Source organism: Rhinopithecus bieti, unplaced genomic scaffold (genome assembly GCF_001698545.2).
Source record: "Rhinopithecus bieti isolate Rb0 unplaced genomic scaffold, ASM169854v2 scaffold_64915, whole genome shotgun sequence".
Classification (NCBI taxonomy): domain Eukaryota; kingdom Metazoa; phylum Chordata; class Mammalia; order Primates; family Cercopithecidae; genus Rhinopithecus; species Rhinopithecus bieti.
This window is the reverse complement of record NW_016825936.1, coordinates 115,115-138,046: the sequence shown is the minus strand read 5'-3', so window position 1 is coordinate 138,046 and position 22,932 is coordinate 115,115. Positions and strand designations below refer to the sequence as shown.

The following is a 22,932-nucleotide window of genomic DNA, read 5'->3' as shown; positions in this document are numbered from 1 at the left end:
CCTATTTAATAAATGGTGGGCTGGGAAAATTGGCTAGCCTAAGTAGAAAGCTGAAACTGGATCCTTTCTTACTCCTTATACGAAAATTAATTCAAGATGGATTAGAGACTTAAATGTTAGACCTAATACCATAAAAAACCCTAGAAGAAAACCCCTAGGTAGTACCCATTCAGGACATAGGCATGGGCAAGGAACTTTCATGTTAAAACACCAAAAGCAACGGCAGCAAAAGCCAAAATTGAACAAATGGGATCTAATTAAACTAAAGAGCTTCTGCACAGCAAAAGTTAAGTTCCCCTTCTTAAAACTCTCTCCTCCCTTGACTTCATGGAGATATCATTGTAGTGTTTTTAGTTTATCAATTTTAAAATTTGAACTTTGGTTTATAAATTTTTTAGTTTTAGTTTATTAAACTAACAAATAGAAGTTTTTTCTTTTTTTTTCAAAGAGTTAGAGGCATAATGCAGAGAATCCTAACAGTATGCTACAACAGAGGGTGCCCAGCAGGAGTGGGCGGTTAGACAAAGCTTCTTGGAGGATATGACATTTGGACTGAGATTTCAGAGGCAAGGAGGAGCCAGTCCTATGAAAATTGGGCAGAAGATAATTCTAGGAGGAAGAAAAAAAAAAAAAAAAAGTACCGCAAAGACCCTCAGATCAGGAAGAGCTTACTTTATTCGAGGAAAGCAGAAAGAAGTGCAGCACAGGTTAGAGGAAGACAGCTCAAGACCAGCCTTGGAAAGGAGGTCAGCACAGCCAGCACTCAGGGCGCTGCAGGCCAGCACCAGAATTTTACGCCAAGTGGAAAGAGGCACCAATACAGAATTTTAAGCTGAGGGTCAAGAGAAATCGGATTCATATTTTTAAAAGATCACTGTGGCTGCTCCACAGAGGATCAATTATTGGGAGCAAGGGTAGAAGAAAGGAGGCCGATAAAAAGGCTATCAGCTATCCACATAGGAAGATTCATGGAATGAGGGTGGCAGGAGCAGAAATGGAAAGACACAAACAGATTCTGGATGTGTTCTAGATACCGTATCAGGCAGGACTTGCTGGTGAGTGGAGTACAAAATGGCAGGGGTGGGAAACAGAGGACTCGCACAACATGCCCAGACTTTAAGTAACTATACAGATAGATGGTGGTACCCATCAATGAGATGGGAAACTCATTCAATGAGATAAGAAACTCTTGAGAGAAGCAAGTTTAGGATATACTTGGCATACATGTGATACAAAGGGACTGCTGAGATCACTCAGGAGAACTTACAGAACCAGACGAGAAGGACCTCAGGTCTAACTACTTGGGCATTCAACCAATTAGAGGTAGAGCAACGGGGAAGGAGTGAACAGGAAACAGGAGTGGCCAGAAAAGTTAAAAGAAAACCCAGAGCGGCCAGGCACGGTGGCTCATGCCTGTAATCCCAGCACTTTGGGAGGCCGAGGCAGTTGGATCACCTGAGGTCAGGAGTTGAAGACCAGTCTGGCCAACATGGTGAAATGCTGTCTCTACTAAAAATACAAAAATTAGCTGGGCATGGTGGCGCACGCCTATAATCCCAGCTACTTGGAAGGCTGAGGCAGCAGAATTGCTTGAACCTGGGAGGCAGAGGTTGCAGTGAGTTGAGATCACACCACTGCACTCCAGTTTGGGCGACAGAGAGAGACTCTGTCTCAAATAAATAAATAAATAATCAATCAATAAAAAGAACCCAGAGGAAATGATGTCACAAAGCATGTGATGGAAGTGAAGTGCTTCAGGAAGGATGAGGTGGCTGGCTGTCAAAATCGCTGGGAAGGGTCAGGGAAAATGTGGCAGACACTGCCTAGCTCTTTCATCTTAGGCACTCCCCCTTCCTTGATAACAGATCCAATTTTGGTTAAATGACAACATTTCAAAGAAGATGGGTCCCATTCACAGACTCAAGGGATGAATCTTAATTGGTCCAAGCCAATAAGGATAATACCATCCCCCTTTACCAGGGATGAGTTTAGGGGGTCTGCATGGGGCTCGCAGGGTAAAACAAACATCCTCCATGATAAAAGGAAAAACATAGAGGTCACTTCCCTCCCTTCCCTGCTTTTAGATAACACATCTGCTGATGTGATCAAGAGAGGCAGGGCAGAAAACCGAAGTCTGGGTCTTTGAAAGTGTTATGAAACAGCCAAGCCAAGCCTGGAACACCCTTGTTCAGTGAGAATGTAACTCTCTTAACAGTCAACGTCTGTATTGTGTAAGCCACTTGTATCAGGACATTCTGCAACAGGCAGCTGAAAGCATCATAATTGGCACTTAAGATAAAAGGACAGAAAGGTGATGCAATGTCCATAAGTGGCCTCCAAAGGAGCAGCCCCTGTAAAGTGGTGGTGGCTTAGAAAGAATGTGAGGGGAGGAAGTGGGGACGGTGACTTCAGACCACTGTTTCCAGCAATTTTGCTGTGAAAGGCCTAAAGGAATGAGGGGTGGCCGGTGGCAATGTGGAGTCAAGGGGGATGACACAGAAGCCCATGTATATGCTAGTAGGAATATTCCAGTAGAGAGGGAGAGATCAATTCCCCAGGAGAAGAGAGGATGCCCCAAAGAGCAAAGGAGCCCTCAGCATAAGCAGAAGGGATGGCCTTAGATAGGAAGAGACACCCTTCATCCAGAGAGGAATCAAGGTGGGACTGGTGGGTGCAGATGCAGGTAACCTAGCAGACTTGATCTGGGGAAATGAGGTTGTTTCGACCAACTGCTGCTGCTTCTTTTTTTTTTTCAATGATGTATGAGGTGTTCAAAATGTAAAATGTTTCTCAAGACCTATCTAAAAAAACTTCCTCCAATGTGAAGTCCTTCCTGAATTGCACACTAAAGTCCCCCCTTCACGCTTTCACATAACTCTCTTCTGAAGCAGGTATTCTGTCTCGTGTTATAATTTGAGTTCCTTGTGCCACCAGAATGGATGCTCTTTAATGACAGGGACCATCTCATTATCATCTCAATAGCAATCAAAGAGCCTGGAACACACGTTTAATAAATATACTAGATTGCACTTTGGGAGATTGAGAAGCCGGATCGCTTGAAAACAGGAGTTGGAGACCAGCTTGGGCAGCATAGTGAGGCCGTCTCTACAAAAAAATAAAAAAATAAATTAGCCAGGTGTGGTGGCAAGTTCCTGTAGTCCCAGCTATTTGGGAGGCTGAGGCGGGAGGAACACTTGAGCCCAGGAGTTTGAGGCTGCAGTGAGCTAGGATCACACCACTGCACTCTAGCCTGGGTGACAGAGCAAGATCCCCTCTGTCAAAAATAAAATAAAATGAAATAAAAATACTGAATTGAAGTAGAGTCTCACTGTAATGAGGTAAGAAAAACAACTGACCCTCATTATTCACTGAATATATATTCGCAAATTCTTCTACTTGCTAAAATTTATTTGTAACCCCAAAATCAAATCAATATTCATGGTGTTCTGCAGTCATTCACAGTCACGCGCAGAGCAGTTAAAAAAGTTTGAGTCACCCGATGCACATGTCCTCAGCTGAGGATGAACAAGGCAATGCTCTGCCTTCTTGTTCCAGCTCTCATGCTGTAAGCAAGTGTCCATTTTGTGATCTATTTAATGCCATGTTCTTCACATTTTGTGCTTTTATGTTGGTGCTTGCACTGTTTAAAATCATCCCCAAGTGCAACGCTGAAGTGCTATCCAATGTTCCTAAGTGCAAGACGCAAGGTGCCTTATGGAGAAAATATGTGTATTAGATAACTAACGTTGTTCAGAAATGAGTCACAGTGCTGTAGCTGTGAGTTCAATACTAACAAATCAACAATATATATGAAATAAGATGTCTTTAAACAGAAACACGCATAAAACAAGGTTATGTATTTAGTTGATGAAAATGTGACCTGACTGGGTGCGATGGCTCATGCTTGTAATTCCAGCCTTTTGGGAGGCTGAGGTGGGCCGATCAGCCGAGGTCAGGAGTTCGAGACCAGCCTAGCCAATGTGGTGAAACCCCATCTCTACCAAAAAATACAAACATTAGCCAGATATGGTGGTGCGTGCCTGTAGTCCCAGCTACTAGGTAGGCTGAAGTGGGAGAATCGCTTGAACCCGAGAGGCAGAGGATGCTGTGAGCCAAGATTGCACCATTGCACTCCCACCTGGGTGATACAACAAGACCCTATTTGAGAAGAAGAGGAAGAAGAGGAAGAGGAAGAGGAAGAAGAGGAAGAGGAGGAGGAGGAGGAGGAGGAGAAGGAGAAGGAGAAGGAGTTGTGACTAGAGGCTCACAGGAACCTAACCCTATATTTCCCCTAAAAGCAGTGGTTCACTATTTGCTAATTCAGGATTTGCAGCAACTTTATAAAACATAAGAATTACCATAAATGATGAGAATCAACTGTACTTGATTCTGCCCTCTTCTGAAAAGGAAAATTATGGAAACAAAATGGTTTGATGAGACTGGAACACGCCTCATCAAGCTTTACCCTCTCTTTTTGTGCTGCATGGATCACTCACCAGCACCAGGATTCATTCTGAAGATGTCTTGGGGAGAAAACTGCCAATCAGCTGTGGATTGTGTCCCCTGAGAGCCATTAGCCTGCCTGAGAGGTTGAGCATCCCCTCACTCGTGTCATCAAAGCTAACTGATTGGGGCAGAAGGCAGAGAGGCAAGAAAAAGAGGAAGCTTTACCATATGTCTTCATTTGGGTTTCCCCAGAAGCTGATCCTACAATTACGATTTGAGCACAAGTGGTTTGTTTGGGAAGTGAAGAAATTGCCAGTAGGGAATTGGAGAAAAGAGGGCTGGGAAGGCAGCCAAGAAAACCAATAAAAGGTATAGTATCAAACTAGCTACTGCTGTCGCCCAGTGGAATTTTTCCTACAGAGGAAACTGGGACCCCATGTAAACCATATTCCTGAGTTATCCTACCCAAGGCTGAGGGAATTGGGGTGTTTACGCACCATCTTCCATCAGTTATCGGTTGAGGGCTCCTCCTGGGGTGCACTAATTCCCCAACACTTCCTGCCTTCCATGGGAGCAGCAGAGTAGGCTCAGTCAAGAAAAAGGCAAAAAAAAAATGTCAAGTTGGCAGTCAGAAGCGAGCCAGCATGAGCTGAAGTGGTGCAAGCAGGAGGATAGGGACAGGCACTGGAACATCTGCTACATCAGACTGGGCTGCTGCTGAAAGTCTTACATAAACCCAGAGCAGGAACGGGGCCACTGCCACAAGAAATCCATGGTAGACGAAATTCCTATACAACAAGCACATATCTGCTACCGGAGGCCTAAAGCGTTCATGTACTTTCAGCTAATTATCTGATTCAGGGGCCAATTTCCACTAGTTTTAAGTCAAAGTAAGGTTTCATGGTGTTTATATAGGTTATTTTCCTCCTTCGTTGGTGGAAGCAAGATGGAAAGCTCATTTGCATTTTAATGATAAAATAGGACCTTTTCCCTAGAATAGCATGTGAGAGAACAGAGCAGGACAAAAGTAATTTTGGGGAAATGTGGGGGAAGATTAGTACTTCATAGGATGTGCTCTGTCATCATGATAGCTCATTCCCTGATGGTGAAGTGAAGACACGCATCCCTGCCCAAGAGCCCGCCGGTACCAGGCCTTTTCCTTCCATGAGTACCTGTCCCCACCATCTCCACTGCCATCACAGCAACTGAGGAAGGGATACACCATCTCATGTCTCCAGAAAAGCACTGGGGTGGGTGGAGGGGGCACGGGGCAGGAGGTGAGCCACCTAAGACACCATAGTGTTTCATTACAATCTATTATTGAAGACAAGACAAGAAAGATGGCATTTCCTCCATCATACTGAGTGACTGGTTGCTGGGTTTCCAATGCAGAAAGCATATTTCTCCCATCACTTTCATTTCTGTAACTATTCAAGTTCATACAATAATCCTTAGGAAATGGACAAAAGAATTAGACTGGCCAACACTATGTGAGTATGCAGACATGAAACCATATCCTCCTCAAGGTAGATGGAAAATATCAGAGTTCTTGCAACTACAGCAATTCCTCAGGATGTCCACACCCAGTGGGACACATCCCTCTCTATAGAAATGGTGTTCAGCATGACGCAGAGGTCTAACCAGAGACCTGTGAGTGGATGAGAAGGCCAAGGTCTTGCCTTGGAGCCAAGATGGACCTGGGCACAAATCCCAGCTCAAGCGCTTTCAAGATGGGTGGCCATGAGCAAATTACATACACACTCTCAGCCTCAGTTTTCTCATCTTCCAAATGGACTAATACAACTGTCTTAGACGATTGTCTTCATTCTTCATTCAAAATAGATACGGATGCAACATGAGTGAACCTTGAAAGCATTATGCTAAGTGAAAGAAACTGATCACACACACACACACACACAAACCTACATGCTATATGATTCCATTTATATGAAATGCTCAAAATGGCAAATCCATAGAGACAGAAAGTAAATTCATGCTTGCCAGGGACTGGGAGAGATAAAATGGGGAGTGACTGCTAATGGATATAGAGTTTCTTTTTGGAGTCACGAAAATTTTCTACAATTAGATAGTGATGATGATTGCACAACTCTGTGAATATACTAAAAACCACTGAATTGTACATTTTAAATAGGTAATTTTATGGTATGTAAATTATATCTTAATAAAGCTCTTATTTTTTAAAAATAGATAAGGAGTCCTTGTTACATGCAGATCCTTTAGAAGCCATGAGCATCTAAGACGGTTGGCTAAACATTAGGATATTAACCGGAAGAACAAGCAAGTGACTCAGGCTACTGTGAAGAGTAAATTACATATTACATGCTAAGCACTGAGTACTATGCCTGAGCCACTGAAGACCCTCAGCAAATGGGTGTTACCAGTAGCAGCATCATTGATGTTTATTAGGTGCCTCCTGTGTGCCAGGCATTGTGCTCTGCTCTTTGTGTGCATGGTCTCATTTAAGAGATCTCATTTAACCATACCTACCCTAGGGAGTAGTTACTTTTATCATTTCCAGTTCTCAAGTTGGGAAACAGACACAGAGGGGTAAGTTAGTGCCTAAGATCGGAAGCTTGGGAGTGGCAGAGCTGGTGGGGCACACCTGAGCTCTTGCACATCTTCTCGTCACACACTTCATCTCCAGCAGCAGCCGTGGGAGTATGGCCACTGTCAACAACCATCAGCGCCCCCAGTCAAGGTTCCCTCAACCACTAGCATGAGCTTAAAACAGAGCGGAAACCTCTGATAGATACTGGAAAGATGGCTCCTACAGGTCTCTTCCAGCCACTCAGCTGAGAGTCCTGGCAGTGGAAGTGTGGCCTCATCCAACCTGCCTCAAACTGCAGGTAAGACTCTCACTACCCCTGGATTCTTAATGGACACCCCAGTCAGTCCAATCATCTGCCGCTTCCTTAAGCCCTTGTGACCCAGACTGGCATCCTTGGTTCTCTGTTGACCTCAGTCTGCCCCAGCAGCCTAGACAAGGCCAAGAGACTGCAAGGCACATAACAGACAAAAGTCCTAATTTCCCCCTACTCAAAAGACATGTAACTTTAGACACTTTGGAAATCAAGTGTAGCAAAAAGTTACTATCTGCTAGAGTGTATTGTGTGTGTGAGCGCGTGCACACGCATCCAGGCGCATGCACACTTGTGTGCGCTCATGCAATGTGTACTCGATTACCTCACATTTCAGCATCTTGCAATTCCTTGGAGATTAATTTACATGCCATCATCGTGGAAAAGACTCAAACTCCAGTCTCGTCCCAGTATACATGCACAAGCCGCGGAGTCCTAATTAACACAGATTCTTCACAAAATCTAATTACAAACTAGGCAGCTCTGAGGCCTTCTTTGAAATCACTAAATTTTCTAACAGAATGTCAGGACCTTCGGTAGCATCAGTACTCATTCCATACTAAATTCCCATATTAAGCATTTTTGCCTGGCAATGGAATATCAGAATGACTTCATTTTCATCCTTATTAACATATTTTTGGAACCTCTTTACTTGTCAAATGTGTGCCTGAAACAGATTTCTAAAATGCAGAAGTTGACCTGAGTGTAAGAGATGCTAAGCCTTGGCTAAATGGTTAGTTTCATGAGGGCAGAGACTTCATCTTGTTTATTGCTGTACCTCCAGGGCCTACGACAGTGCCTGTCACGAAGACGACACCGGGCAAATATTCACTGAAGAAATGAATAGATATCTTCTCCAAGAGGCTGAATATACACTCACGCTTGTACTTGCTGCAGACACAGAGAATTTAATTTGAAATCTCAGAACCAATATGCTCCAGACTCTAGTAGAGCCTACCACTCTTCCTCGATTCTTTTTCCCATGGGAGGGAGAATATAAAAAAGTCTCCAGCAGGCACGGCATGGTGGCTCACACCAGTAATTCCAGCACTTTGGGAAGCTGAGGTAGGCAGATTGCTTGAGCCCAGGAGTTCGAGACCAGCCTGGGCAATATGGCAAAATCCCGTCTCTACAAAAACGCATAAATTTGCCAAGTCTGGGGGCATGTGCCTATAGTCCCAGCTACTCAGGAGGCTGAGGTGGGAGGATTGATTGAGCCCAGGAGGTCAAGGCTGCAGTGAGCTATGGTTGCACCACTGCACTCCAGCCTGGGTGACAAATCAAGATCTTGTCTCAAAAAAATAAAAAACTAAAATTAAAAATTAATAAAAGGCCCCAATACCTGTTGGCATTGCCATAAGCATCACTGTTGAATAATGAAGGTTAGCATTACAGGTTCATAGATATGCTTCATTCCCTCTTTGCTGTCTGGGCAAGCACAAGTCACTTGACCAATCTAGATTCAGTGTTGTCCTAGGACGCCTCAATGGGCTTGGATATCTCAAAGTTCCTTCCAATTTATGAAGTCAATTTAAAATGAGCAAGGCAACCTCTGAACAACATTTGCACAACAAAAAGTTGCTTTCAGTGACCTCCCTGTCATTCCCACCCTCCAGAGCCCTCAGTCTGCTCCCTACACAGCACCTGACTTCTCCCCTTCCCACTTGACACCAGCCTATCAATAAATATCAGTCCCTGGTTCTGTTCTCTCTTGGTCCAGTTCTCTCATAGAAACTATGAATTTGGCTGCACCCATGGGTAATTGAGAATTAGTTTGTTACCCTGAGGAACTACATTTGCATGTTAACAGGATGTGTTCTGGAGCTGACGTTTTAATCCACATCTCTATCAATGCATTTATCGTGGTGTATCATAATTACTTGATGATACACCTGTCTCAGTAGCTAGACTGTGACTTCTTTGGGTGCACCGCCTCGGGTCTTTTTCATCTTTCTGTGTCAAATGCCTAGCCCCATTTCTGCAGGCACTCACTCGCTAAGTGTTTACGGAATAACCAGATGGACGAGTGACAACGCCTAATGAATAAAGTAACTGTTAAGATTGTAGGCATCCTGATAGTCATGGGAAGGATTGGTGTGTGTCAGCTGTGGAGAGGGACTTTATAGGGCTCTTCAAATCCCACCCCCTGTGGCTGTCCGCTCTGCCTGTCTTTAATACTGAGGCTGAATGCAGAGATTATTGCCTGACCAGCAGGCATTCACGCTCCTATAGAAACTGCGTTCTCACCCTGCCAGAGAAAGGGATCGGCACATCAGAAGTTTTCATTAATTCAGGCTTTGGGGAGGTCGTCCAAGCTAAGTCCACAAGAACACAACTAGCAGGGGGTCCCATTAGAGTCAAAGGAGAAATAACCCAATGTTACAATACCTCTGGACACACCAGGAACAAAGTGATGGCGGGTATGGAGGGGCAATTTTTATCAGACCCATTATGCTGAACTGAGAGCCACATGCTTCCAAAAGGCGTGTGAAGTATAACAGAATATGAGCGAGTGCACCACAGTTTTGCATTTATTGATTCATCGACTGCAGATATGCAGCTTGTCACAGAATCAAGGGTCATGTAACAAAGCCAGGGAAAATATCATTTTAATTAACAGAAATTGAAAATGCAATCGCCATTGCTTTCAGATATACCTGCCATTTGCAACCAGAAGTTTGGAATTGGTTATCATAATTCAAAGATGTCAAGAAAAGCTCTTTTTTCTGCATAAATATTTTTTAACAGCTTTTATGTAGGATTCCTATAAGAATACACAGATACCCCAGGTGAGGCCAGCACCATGCCTGTCACACAGTAAGTATCCTCTGCAAACATTCGCTGAAGCAATCATTTGATTTATTAGCGATTTAAATAAAAATCTGATTGTGTCATCCTCCCACTTCAAATCAATCAAGACCTTCCTGTTATTCTCAGAAAAAAAGAGCTCCTTAGTAAGACCTACTACACCCTACACGACCTGAGCACCCCCCGGCTCTCCCCACCCTCATGCGCCATGCCACACCCCACTTTCCAACCAGTACCAAACCCACATCTCCAAACAAGAGACCGAGGCCCCCTTTCCTGTGCCTCATTGCCTTTCTCTGTTCATTTAAAACACATCTGAAAACCTCACAATCTATACCAGACTGTGAGTGCAGGACTGTTACTGGAAACATCGAGTGCCGTGAGCCACCATTGTTATGCCCAGCTGTAAATAAGTCTAGAGTATCTATACTACATGACTTAGGACCAATTTTCACTGTAAAAATGGAAAAGCGGAGGAAATTAGGTGCATGTGGCTTAGTCTGGATCACAATGAATCCTTGTGGATCCCGGAATTGAAAAAGGGGCTGCAGAAGTATTGAGTTAGTAGGAAGTTAAAATTGCCAGTGTAGAAACCACCCTGAAAGTCGGGTGTTTGGGGGGGATGGGGAATTTCTGGATGAAAGAATAGAAGGGAAAACAACAGAACCAGAAGAGGGGCACAATGACATCTTGGCATCCTGAGACTTTTTCTACTCTTGGTTACTATGGTTACAGACGCGATCAGTGCTGGCTCCTGAATGTGACTGGGGCCCCAGGCAGCTCCATTCAGCACACTCTCACCCTGTCCCAGACCCTGTCTTTGCCATTTTGTGCAGTAAGTGACATATTCAACAATGTCCGGCTCCTGATCATTCTCAAGTCCATGGTGCAACTCAAAAGAAATCATATTCACTCGCCTCTGCCCAGAACACAGAAGCTCCAAAACTTCCTTCAGAATATAAAATTGCCTCAGGAATAAGCCAGGCATATAATGTTTGGAAACATGGGAACCTCTAAGGCATCGGATGCATCCTGCTTCCTGGAAATCATTTTCTCAAGACTGTACAGAAAAAGCAACAAGATTGTCAAAAAAATGTTTACTCAAAATATGACAACGAGTGCTAACGGTCCTCCCTCCATCAGCAGCTTCTCGCTGCATGTTTGCCATCACCCCCAGGCACACGGTCCCTGCCATCTTGGCGGGATGCCGACTTGCGTTTCAGTCACCATACAGACACATGGCCTGCAGGCACTGCAGGAACACACCAGACACACACCAGACACCCTATTCCCCAGCACTTCTACTGCTCGGCCTGGAGGCCATCCTGTTTTTTCTGGTTTTACCAAAGGAAGTTAAGTCATCGGTCACTGATTCTGTAAAAGAAGGGACATTGTAAAGAAAGGGACTCTGTAAGAGAAGTGGGACCACGAGTTATCACACTCCACCTCTAGTTTTACCGTCAGAAAAAACAGGGTGGACTGTGGGGTCATTTTTTTAAAATAAATGTTTACACATTTACATAGCATGGTGCCCATACAAGACAGGCTCAATAGACACTTCCAGTAATTGAATAATACAACAAGTTTGGACTGATAGGTATGCTGGGATCTGTTAGAAGACCACATGTTCATATTATACCTACATCGTCACCATGCTCACTGTCTTTCTAGAATAATGTTTCAAGCCATTGGTAAATGAAAGGGTAAAAATGGAGTTAAATGAATCATCATTCTGTGGTTAAGTAGAAAATGCAGGCTTAAACAAAATTAAACAGACTTCTGAACTACAGGATTATCAGAGAGAGGCGTATGAGGCAGAGGTAAGAGTTCAGGCATTAAATCAGACAGACCCGGGTTCAAGTCGTAGCACGACTAGGTAACTTTGGGCAAGTTATGTAAGTTCTATAGGCCTCAGCCTCCTCATTCAGAAAGCAGAGATAATAATTTCACCTATTTCTTTGGATTATGAATAGGATTATATGAGATAATAACTATAAAGCACTTGGCCTAGCATGTAGTGTCTATTCAATAAATAATAGGAAAAGATTCTCATGGTGATTTTTCAATATGTCCTCAAATTCTTTGACATGCCTCCCTTCCAACATTAATGTAATCACCCCCACTCTTCCCCAGATGTGGACTAACTTGAGTGACTGGCGTCTAAGGAAAAGAACGTGGTGGTAGTAACAATATGTGATTTTTGAAATTAAGTCATAAAAAGTGTTGCCAATTCCACCTTGTTCTCTCTTGAATCACTTGTTCTTGGGGAAGCCAGACACCATGTCACATATGAGTACACATAAGCATCCCATGGAGAGGCCCACATAGGCAAGAAACAAGGCCTCTCTCCAACAACCAGCAGCAATTTGCAAGTCACATGAGTGCACCATCTTGGAAACATATCCTCCTGCCCCACTCAAGCCACCAGATGACAGCAGCCCAAACAACATCTGACCACTACCAATGACAGACTCCTAGTCAGACCACCCAACTAAGCTATCCCTGAAGTATTGATCCGCAGAACTTATGAGATAATAAATGTTCATATTGATTTAAGCCACTAAATGTTGGGGTTATTTGTTACACAGTAATACAGTAACATGCTAATGTGCATGATGAGTCTCTAGGAATGACTGAACACGTATCATACTGCAAACTGACTTTACCATGACACCACTTTTCTTCTCAGAGTATCTGATGAGTCTAGCTTATGTCTCATAGTAGACATTTTGGGAAATGTTGGTCTGGAATTTAACAGTTTATGAAGTTTGTTCACATTTGTCTCATTTGATCATCTCAGCAACTGTGAAGTGGTTATTATTGTGATCTTTATTTTATCCAAAAGAAAACTAAGGCTAAGAAAGGTTAAGTGACGTGGCCAAGCTCATATAGTGTTACGGTCTGAATGTGTCCCCCAAGAATTCATATGTTGAAATCCTAATCCCAAAGGTAATGTTATTAGGAGATTGGGCCTTTGGAAAGTAATTATGTCATGCTCATGGAGCCTTCATGATTAGGATTAGTGCACTTATAAAAGAGGCCCAAGAAAGACCCCTCACTTTTTCCACCATGTAAGGACACAGCAAGAAGGCACCATCTATGAGGTGAAAAGCAGGCCCTCACCAGATGCCAAATCTACTAGTGCCTTGATCTTGGACTTCCCAGCCTCCAGAACAATAAGAAATAAATTTCTGTTGTCTATAATCTATCTAGTTGTATTACAATTTTATTAAAGCAACCCAAATCGACCATGATACACAGCTAATAAAATTGGTACAACATTAACTCAGACTCAAATATTGTGATTCCAAGCCGTGTTCTTTCACTGGTCTTTTCTCTGACTTAACCAGGACAGCCTAGGTTGTTTAAATCTGAACCGAGAACACGAAGAGTCTACCAGAGTACCAGGAGGGTTGTGCTCTGCTATGGACTACCTCCTGGATGATCCAGACAGTGAACCAGATGCTTCCAAGAGGCTGAGCTGGAGGCTGCCCTGACTTCACAGGCTGTCTACTGCAACTGTGAGAACAGCATAATGCAGGTACCACTCATGCAGCTTTCATGACGATCCAGCATTCTTCTACAAGCTTTGCATGTATCACTTTATGTAATCCACATAACAAACCAAGGAAGTAATGGCTGTAATTATCTCTATCTTGCAGATGAAGATACCAAGTCATAGAAAAATGAAGCAATGTTCCCAAATCAGCCTCTAGTAAATCATGCTTGGATGAGGACTTAGGCAATCTAAGACTATCAGGGAAGGAAGGGATCTCAACAACCAAAAACTCAATTCCCTCCTTTTCTAAATGAGTGTCAGAGCCAGTCCTAGAAACCAGGTCTCCTATCCTAAGCTCCTATACTGTACAGAGGGTGACATTTTGCCCGGAGTCTAGGTTAAATGACTGTAACATGTATTTAATCTCCTTTCAGGTTATTGTAATAATGCATAGGCCAAACCAGATAAATTCCTTTGGCCTAAAGTAACATTCTTAGCCAGCAGAATCCAGGAGCTGGCCCAGGTTGGTCCATGGTTAACATGGGTAACAGCACTCCCCAGTTTTCAGAGAAAAATATAAATTAATAAATAGACTTTTTTCATCTCTAAGTTTTTCCTCCCATCAATTTTTCTTAAACACTTGGTGCCTGACTTTTGTCTCAGAGGACAAAGTAAGTGAAGGTTTGATGTCAAATATTTTATCACACCTAATATCAAGCATCTCTATTCTGCATGTCAGGCTCATATCACATTAAATTTAGTAAGTTATACTATTTATATCTTTATCATACTAAATATTTGGTGTGTGATTATTTAGGGGATCTCAAGTTCTGCTTGCACATAAGAAACTCATTTTCTTGGTAGTAAAATTTTTGCTAGCTTGAATGTCAAAATTATGAATATTGGTGTTTTAGGCGTCTGCAAAGGTTACTGTGACTTCCAGGCTCTCCATCACCTGACCAAATCTTCATTTTCTATTCAAGCAACTCCTTTTTTTTTTTTTCTGAGAATGAGTCTTGCTCTGTCACCCGGGCTGGAGTGCGGTGGCGCGATCTGGCTCACTGCAAGCTCCACCTCCTGGGTTCACACCATTCTCCTGCCTCAGCCTCCCCAGTAGCTGGGACTACACGCGCCCAAGCAAACTCTGCAGGATTTGGGGGGGCTTGGGTGGGGAAGGAATAAAGGAATGAAGAAAAGAAGGAAGGGAGGAATGAAGGAAAAGTTTCCTGTGATCACCTGGCTTATGTAGGGCAGTAAACCTATGTTTTCCTTTCTAATCTTGTTTCCCCACCATTCCATTCTGCTTCAAAGTTGCTTCCACGGAAACGGTAAGTGATGAGACTAGAAGCTATTGGTAATACAAAACGTAAAATTTCCTGAAATCCTATCCACCTCCCAGCCTCATCGCCACTACCTCCAATGCCCATCCCTCCCCACCTCCCTGGCTCTGGGAATGGCAAAGGTAAAGAATGCAATGCTCCCTCACGACCATGCCATCCCCTACCAGTGACTATGGCCCTCCCTCACTCCCTCCCTTCAACCCTAAATTAAGGATTAGGAAGTCAGGTTTCATTTTCAATTCAGAGTACTCAGTCCTAGACACTCACAAGGGAAAAAAAAAAATCTTAAACTGTGGCTGCAAATGACAAATAAATGTTCTAGCAAGTAAATATGAGGTCCTTATTTCCCCATTCTAGGTGATGGTAATGAGCCGGACGTAGATAAACTGTAAAGTCTCCACTGAGAGTACCCCTAGGACCAGACCCCAAAAGTGGAAGGTCCCTTGGACCTCCATAATACTTATGGAGAGAAATTACCCAGGTGGGTGTAACCAACAGGGCGACCACACTCCTAGTGCCATGTTTAGGTAGATTCTGTAACCAAGCCGTGCAGAGCTAAGCCCCTAACTAACTCTAACCTCATCTGGATCATCCAGTAGGTGCCCTTTATAAAATCAGAGTACAGAAAAGATTGTCACTTTTATCCACCTTTCTGCATCAGCCAAAGGAGCTGTCCAAACTGAAACTTCCTAACTGGCTATCAGTAGAATGGCTTCTTTCTATTTTATCATTAAACTCTTCTTCTAATTCCCTGTAGACTAAAAGCAGAAAGAAAATCACTAGCTCACTGTGCCTATATTAAATATACTTCACACCATATCTCAGTTGTGGTTGAAGTTTCCTAATGAGGGAAAAGCCTATATTTTTTAAATGCATCAGATTTAAGGTGAGGCTCATATGGAGCCAAAGTACAGATGTTTTGGAAATGGCATGTAATAGCAAAGTTATCCTGCTCAATCTTAATTCAACCCAGTGGTCACCGGGATTGGCAAAAAGATGGTGAACTCCTTAGACACTGCTGGAAAAGAAGCCTGAACCAAATCTTGGCTAAGACAGTTTTTGGAACACAGTTCCTTGGTACTTTTGAGGATAATTGTGGTGATTTTGGCACATTTTAAATCCCATTTGGAACACTGATCTCCTGAAAATTGGATATTAAATCAAAAATAGATTTTCTTTCCAGGAAATCTAAGCTATGCAAATGTGTGTTTGGAAACACATTAATAGAGCTAGCACTTAAGCAACCTAGCAAGTTGAAAATGGTCCCCATTCACGAAAGATCAAAATATTTTTTTAGCCAGCACAGCAGAAGGAAGATCTAAGGGTCTTCACCTGAGCTCATTAGAATGAAAGTGTAGACCTGTACAATAAGTACAACCTGCTGAAAATAGCCGTCAACTAAAGATTCACTGATCAACAGGGAGACTGCTTCCTCTAAATCTCTCAGAGAAACCTTTGAATACACTTCTGGGTAACAAAGAGCAAGAGAGTGTGGAATGAACGAAGATGCTGGGAGGAAGGAAAGCTTGAAGGAAACTGTCATGGACGTAAGCATCAAAAGGCCTAGGGTAGCCCCAGCTCTGCCTGTTTGTTGCTTTGGGCTCCCACATAAATCATTTATCTTTTCTATATCTTGCTTTATGTGTCAGTAAATCTAAGACTCTAATCACTACAAAAATAGGGTTGTTTAAAGAACAAATGAGATCATTCCTAAAAAGTGTTCTGTAAACTGAAAGGTGCTATGCACATAAGGTATGGGCTTCTCCAGAATTTTGCATTAAAGTGTGCACTAAAAATGCAGCCTTTTAAAAAAATCCAGCTCCAATCCTATAGCTTTGCTTCTTTCTTAAGCGGATTAAAGTACCTAAAAATAGCCACACTCCAATAGCTAATATGAGCCAAATTATTTATTGGACATTGACCATATCTTTAGCAGGCTAGATCAGTCCACCCATCCACCCTCACCGCACTTCTATTCAGCCTTCTTACACCTGGTCAAAGATGAGAAAAGAAGGAAAACAGCCCACTGGAGGCTTTAGAGAGAGCTGGAGCTTGCAAGGAAGTGGGAATATCAGTGTCCTTTCTGATATGCCGCTATTTGGGGATATTCTTCCTTTCTCCTTATTTGTACTTTGCCATTTGTAGCTTAGAGGCGTCCTGCAATTTCCATGATGCATAAAGCCTTCGGTCCTCTCCAATCCATCCTGCCAATCTTCCATTCATTCAGCAAAGGGTTACTGAGTGCCAGGCACTTTCCAGGGCACTGGAGTTATGGCAATAAACAAGACAGAGAAAGTCCCTGCTCATGCAGCTCATATGCTAGTAAAGGAGGCTGGCATCAAATGTGGCCCATGAGTAAGTGAGATGGTTTCAAGTAATGACAAGTGCCAGTAAGACAACTGAACAGGTGACATAAGAGAAAATGATGGTGCTGGGGAACAAGAGGAGAGGTCTTTCAGATGGGACAGGGAATCCCTTCCTGACAAGAGGACATTTGAGCTGAGATTCAAATGACGGAAAGGAGCCAGCTATGTGAAATGCATTATAAGCAGTGGGAATTCCAAGCGCAAAGGCCCTCAGACAGATGCAAGTGTGATCTATTTGAGGAATGAAAGGAAGCTAACTGGCCCCAAGATCAGATCAAGATGGGGAAAGTTGAAGAGACAAAGTCAAAGAGGTAGACAAAGGCAATGACTCCTTTCTCCATGGAAGGGAAGGGAAACCCAGAAAAGCTAAATGAGCAGCCCAAAGTCATATAACTAAGTATTGCTACAGCTACTTTTAGAAGCTAATTATTTTGCCCCCAAATTCAAAGTTTTTTATACTGTATTCATCTGCTTGCCTCTAGTGAGAGGAATACTATTTGCAGATCTTACTGTTTTAACAAGATCTTAATACACAAAAGCAGCAGGTAAATACCAGTTCTAAGCAGCAAATCATCAACAAATGATGCTGATGATTTAAAGTGCACGTTGCCAGGCGCAGTGGCTCACGCCTGTAATCCCAACACTTCGGGAAGCTGAGGCGGGTGGATCACCTGAGGTTGGGAGTTCAAGACCAGCCTGACCAACATGGAGAAACCCCCGTCTCCACTAAAAATACAAAAATTAGCCAGGCATGGTGGCACATGCCTGTAATCCCAGCTACTCGGGAGGCTGAGGCAGGGGAATCGCTTGAACCCGGGAGGCAGAGGTTATGGTGAGCCGAGATCGCGCCATTGTACTCCAGCCTGGGCAAAAAGAGCGAAACTCCGTCTCAAATAAATAAATAAATAAATAAATAAATAAATAAAGTGCACGTAAATGCTGCTATGAAAGCTAAGACTTAGAACCAATCTACTTTTAGTAGGTCCTACACAAACAGTAATGCTCTTTGAAGAAGGCTCTGTTCCATGAATATGAAGGAAGGCCACAGCTCACCAGAGAAGAACCATTTTACATTTGGGTCTTGTTTTTACCTACAGCTCTTGACAATGCTTTGCTTAATCCACCCAAACGCCATCCAGACCAATCTATTCTCAAACCACCTTCATTTTGTGCTATTAAATTGTAGGGTAATAAGGCTGTAAGAAAAACATTATAATTACAACTGCCTTCCACAATCCATGAGAGCACCTCCGCCTGAAGGGTCATATCTGTTGATAGACAAATCCTACAGTCCAAGTAACGTGAACTGTCTCTCTCCTCTTTCCCCTAATACTGCTAGGTTCCCTTTCATCTTTTCCCTGCTAAACATATTTGGTCTGTGTAATCCAGAGCCTCCAAAATATAGACCCAAACTCTGTCCAGTAGTCACTGACTTGCCCATCAGACATGGAAATGAAAACACTATTGTCTAAATAGGTTAGTAGAGAAAAGAACGAGTAGGGTAAGGTTGAGTCACTGTCTCCTCTTCTCCTTCCTCCTCTCTCTGCCTCTCTTTTATCCTCCTCCTATTCCAATCCCTTTTCCTCTTCATCCTCTCTCTTCTTCTTTTCCTCCTCCCAACAAGCTTCTTCACTTCCTGAGCTTTGGGAACCTTACCAGGCAAAAGCCAAAGTCCCAGTAAGAAACACAGACTTGAAGAGTGTTTAAGAGTCCAGATTCTAATCTTGTCCTACTAGCTGTGCAACCTTGGGCAAGTTACTCAACCTCTCTGTTCCTCAGTTAACTCATCTGTAAAATTAGGATAATACTTTCCTCCTAAAATGTTTGTAAAGATTAAACTAATACTTGTAAAGCATTAGAAGAGCACCTAGCACATAATTCTATACAGATAAGACATATGTCACCTCACTCCCCACTCTCTTCCCGCCTCCATCCCCTGGCTAGAAAAGACTACTGTCACCCCTACCTTTGGGAACAACTGTGCACAAAGTCAGAGACACTCACTGGAAGGCAGATTAGTGGTGTCATGATGGCAATCAAGTGCCAAATGGGACTATAACACTTATACCATCAGATAAGTATTGTGAAAATAATTGTATGAAATAATACACATAAAGCACCTGGCATGCAATGGTTGCTCATTAAATTTTGTTATTTTGTTGAGGTTTTTTCATTTTTAGCACCATTAGTTGTAACTGAAGTTGCTATTTGCATGCTTTTCTTCACTGTGTCAGGCTGTATAATGTGTAAAATTCATCTGTGTACATCACTGGAACATGAATATATAGAATGATGATCATACAGAAATATACCTTAAAACCCAAAGCCAGCTTCACAAAATCAGTATCAGAGTGTTCCCTCTGTACCAAAGTTCCTTGAAGATCCTGACCCCAGCATTTAGACAGCTGCCCACTTAACACACCCCTTGGATGGCTTGGGGACATGTCCCACTCAACAAGTCCTAGATTGAACTCATGAGCTTTCCTTCCAGACTGGTCCTACCCTGGCTGCCATCTCAGTCATTCCAATTCCTTCACTTGACTTTCAAACATTATTCATGCAAAGCCTGTTGATTTCATGTCCTCCACAGCTCTCTACTCCAACCGCTTCTCTATGCTCACAGCAACTACCCTGGCCCATGCTACCATTGTATCTGGTCCCCCATATCCACAAAAGCCACATAACCCTTGTTTTGAAACTTAGTTCAAATCGTGTCACTCTTTGTCTTGAAATTCTTCATTGGCTTAAGACAAATAGTATACTCTTCCAACCCCACAACCCTACCCCACCTCCAACAACACAGGGCTTGGTGGTGGGGGGTCTCGCCTGTGGATCCCCCAGTTATATCTCAAAACACAAGCTCTCTTGCTCTCTGCTAGGGATAAATAGTTTTTCAGGGATTTCCCAAAAGAAAGCCAAAGCACACTTCCATATTTCCAGAGATTTCAAATAGAGACAAAATGAAAGGTTTGTGCTGTATTTGCAGTATAACAGCCTGGGTGTTTAAAAAAGGCAATATCTCTTCACTCACTCTTCAGTAGCCATGGGAACCTTCTTTGAGTTCATCAAATACACATGCCTCTTCTGCCTCAGGCCCTTTGCACTTGCTGTTCCCTTTCCTGCAACAATTCCCCTCCTCCTTAGACAATTAACTCCCATACATCCTCCAGGCCTAAGTCCAAGTGTCATCTCCTCAGGGAAGTCTTCTCCAGTCCTTGTCAATCTCTTCTATCAGACACTTTCTTAAACCTCAAATGCTCTCCTTGGAGCATACATAAACTTTGAAGTATGCATTCCTCCATGCAATGATTGATTTAGGTCTGTCTTCCTCACTGTAAACTCCAACACAGAGCTTTTGTCTTTCCTGTTCTGACTGTATCTCCAGTGCCTAGGACAGTGCTTAGTACGTAATAGGCGTTTAACAAATATGTTTTTCAGGGATTCTCCCCCTAAAAAAGCAAAGGCAGACCTCCATATTTCCAGAGATTTCAAGTAGAGACAAAATAAAAGGTTTGGGCTGTATTTAAGACGTAACAACCTCGGTGTTTTAAAAAAGGCAATATCTCTTCACACACTCTTCAACAGCCAGTCAATTCCTAAGACATTTACTCAACAAATAAGAAGGTTTCTTCTTTCCAGTCTGGAGAAAAAGAAGAAATGCGCTCATAAAGAACATTAAACACACATGCACCCCAAATAAACAAATTTCGATCCCAATACACACAGAGGCGTTGCCTCGCCTGACACAGTTGTCAGATGAGCTAAGAGAAATGCTAAAGAGCATTCTTGTCACAACTGGACACGCGGTTCCAACTTGTTCTGCTCCCATACTGATCATTCCCTTGGAGCCTTAACATCTGTATGCTAATTACAGACACAGTGGCCGACGCTAGGCACACACAAATCCGTCTTAATCGCTCCCTTTTGCGTGGATGAAACCTGATCCAACATTCGTAAAAGCATGCAAAGCACACCATTGCTTGAGCGGGCACACTTCGTGCCCCTCCCCGATGCCTTGCCAGCCCCACCCTTCTCACAAACCACCCCTCCTCCGCTTCTACTCTGACCTGAGCCTAACTAGCTGCTAGGTTTGGTAATAAGATTGAATGAAGACTCAGGAGGCCCTGTGGGCTCCATTATTCTGCATGCCCTGTGAGAAGGGCCCACCCCTAGGGACGGCTGCTGCAACTCGAGCCCCACTTGCTGCCAGGAAACCTTTCCCACTGAGGACACCCGGGCATGCGGCGCAGCTCCAGGTCCAGGGGGAGGCACCCCACCCATCTGCCAGAGAGACAAAGATCACCAGAAACAAAGGACACACGCACACACACACACACTCGCACACTCAAAGTCAAAAGCAAATACCGACACTTGCAATTTCAAACCAAACAGTCGGCTTGGTCTATCTAAATAGATCTGGAGACAATCCAGGAGGGACAATGATTATGTGGTAATGACAGGCACTATCTGGGTTCGGAACCCACGCTGCCTCCGCCCTCCTCCCACCCGCGCTGCAGTTCCCAGGCGCATTTCCCAGCCTCAGGACACACGCCGCCAGAAGAGAGTGCTTCCACTCAAGGAAGCGCGCACACGCTGGAGACAGAGGCAGGGCGAGGGCAGCCAAAAGTAGGAAATACCCACCTTTAGGATCCCAGTTCACCTGTTTTCTTGGCGTCTCGATTGGAAATTTCATTGCTCCGTTGCCCAGAAGGGGAAGAAATGAAAAGAACCCAAATAATAATAAAGTCCTCAAGCTTTACACGCCTCGGTTTAGCAGTCCAACAAAACAATTTTCGAGGATGGGGGAGCCTTGGACTGGCTCGTGGAGAAACCCCAGAAAAGACAGGTGGGAAAATAATGGCTTGGGGAGAACTGGAGACGGCTTGGGTGTTTGCACCGGCTAGGGGGTGGCCGGCCGTGGCCCCGTGGGTAAATGAAAAAGTAAGATCGGCAAGGGGTGGATGAAAGGATGGAGAGGAAGGCTTGGGAAGATGGAAGAGCCAAGCTGCTTCTCGAAAGCGGTGCCAGCAGGTTAGGGGCTAAGCAGTCTGAACACTGGGGCTAGGGAGAAGCCCACTGCAGTGTCACTCCAGCCCCCGAAGGCGTGTGCGCACACACTACCGCACACACACACACACACACACCCGCACATACACTCCCGGGCGCGCGCTTGGGCGGGCACGTCAGCCTCGCTCGGCCGCGCTGAGCGCACACGCCCCACCCCGGCCTCGGCTCCTCGCCCCCGGCGACGCCCCCCACTTCCCGCTCCCCGAAAGCCATTGGATGTAGAGGTGGCGCGGCGCCCGGGGAGCGCGCGGCGAGGGCTACCCTCCCAGTGGCGCGCCCCAGACGCCGCGCCCTGGCAGGAGAGAGCAGGGCGAGCAGCGGACCGAGGCGACCAGTCGAGAAGGCGCGCTGAGCCTCCGGCACCCGGCCCGGGGCAGCAGGAGGCGGCCGCGGACTTGCCCGCGGGACGACGGGAGGCGGTGGGCGGCGGTGGGCGGCGGCGGGGAAGCCGCGGAGGGGCGGGGAGCGAGCGGCGGGGGGGCGGGTAATTTCTAGGTTCCCCCGGCGCGCGGGGGGGGGGGGGGGGG

At 44.4% G+C, this 22,932-nt stretch overlaps 1 protein-coding gene across 2 annotated transcripts in view; it reads right to left on the bottom strand.

Annotated features, from left to right (window-relative positions):
* Positions 1-22,932, bottom strand: part of KCNK10 (potassium two pore domain channel subfamily K member 10) — a 148,211-nt gene that overhangs the window by 121,855 nt on the left and 3,424 nt on the right. The window contains exon 1 of one of the 2 annotated variants that reach the window (XM_017863233.1): positions 21,980-22,479. The exons of the other annotated variant lie outside the window; for it this stretch is intronic. Within the exon in view, the coding sequence (XP_017718722.1) occupies positions 21,980-22,031 (52 nt within the window). The 5' untranslated portion in view covers positions 22,032-22,479. Of the gene's footprint in view, positions 1-21,979; positions 22,480-22,932 lie in introns of those variants that run through there. 2 annotated transcript variants of the gene reach the window in all.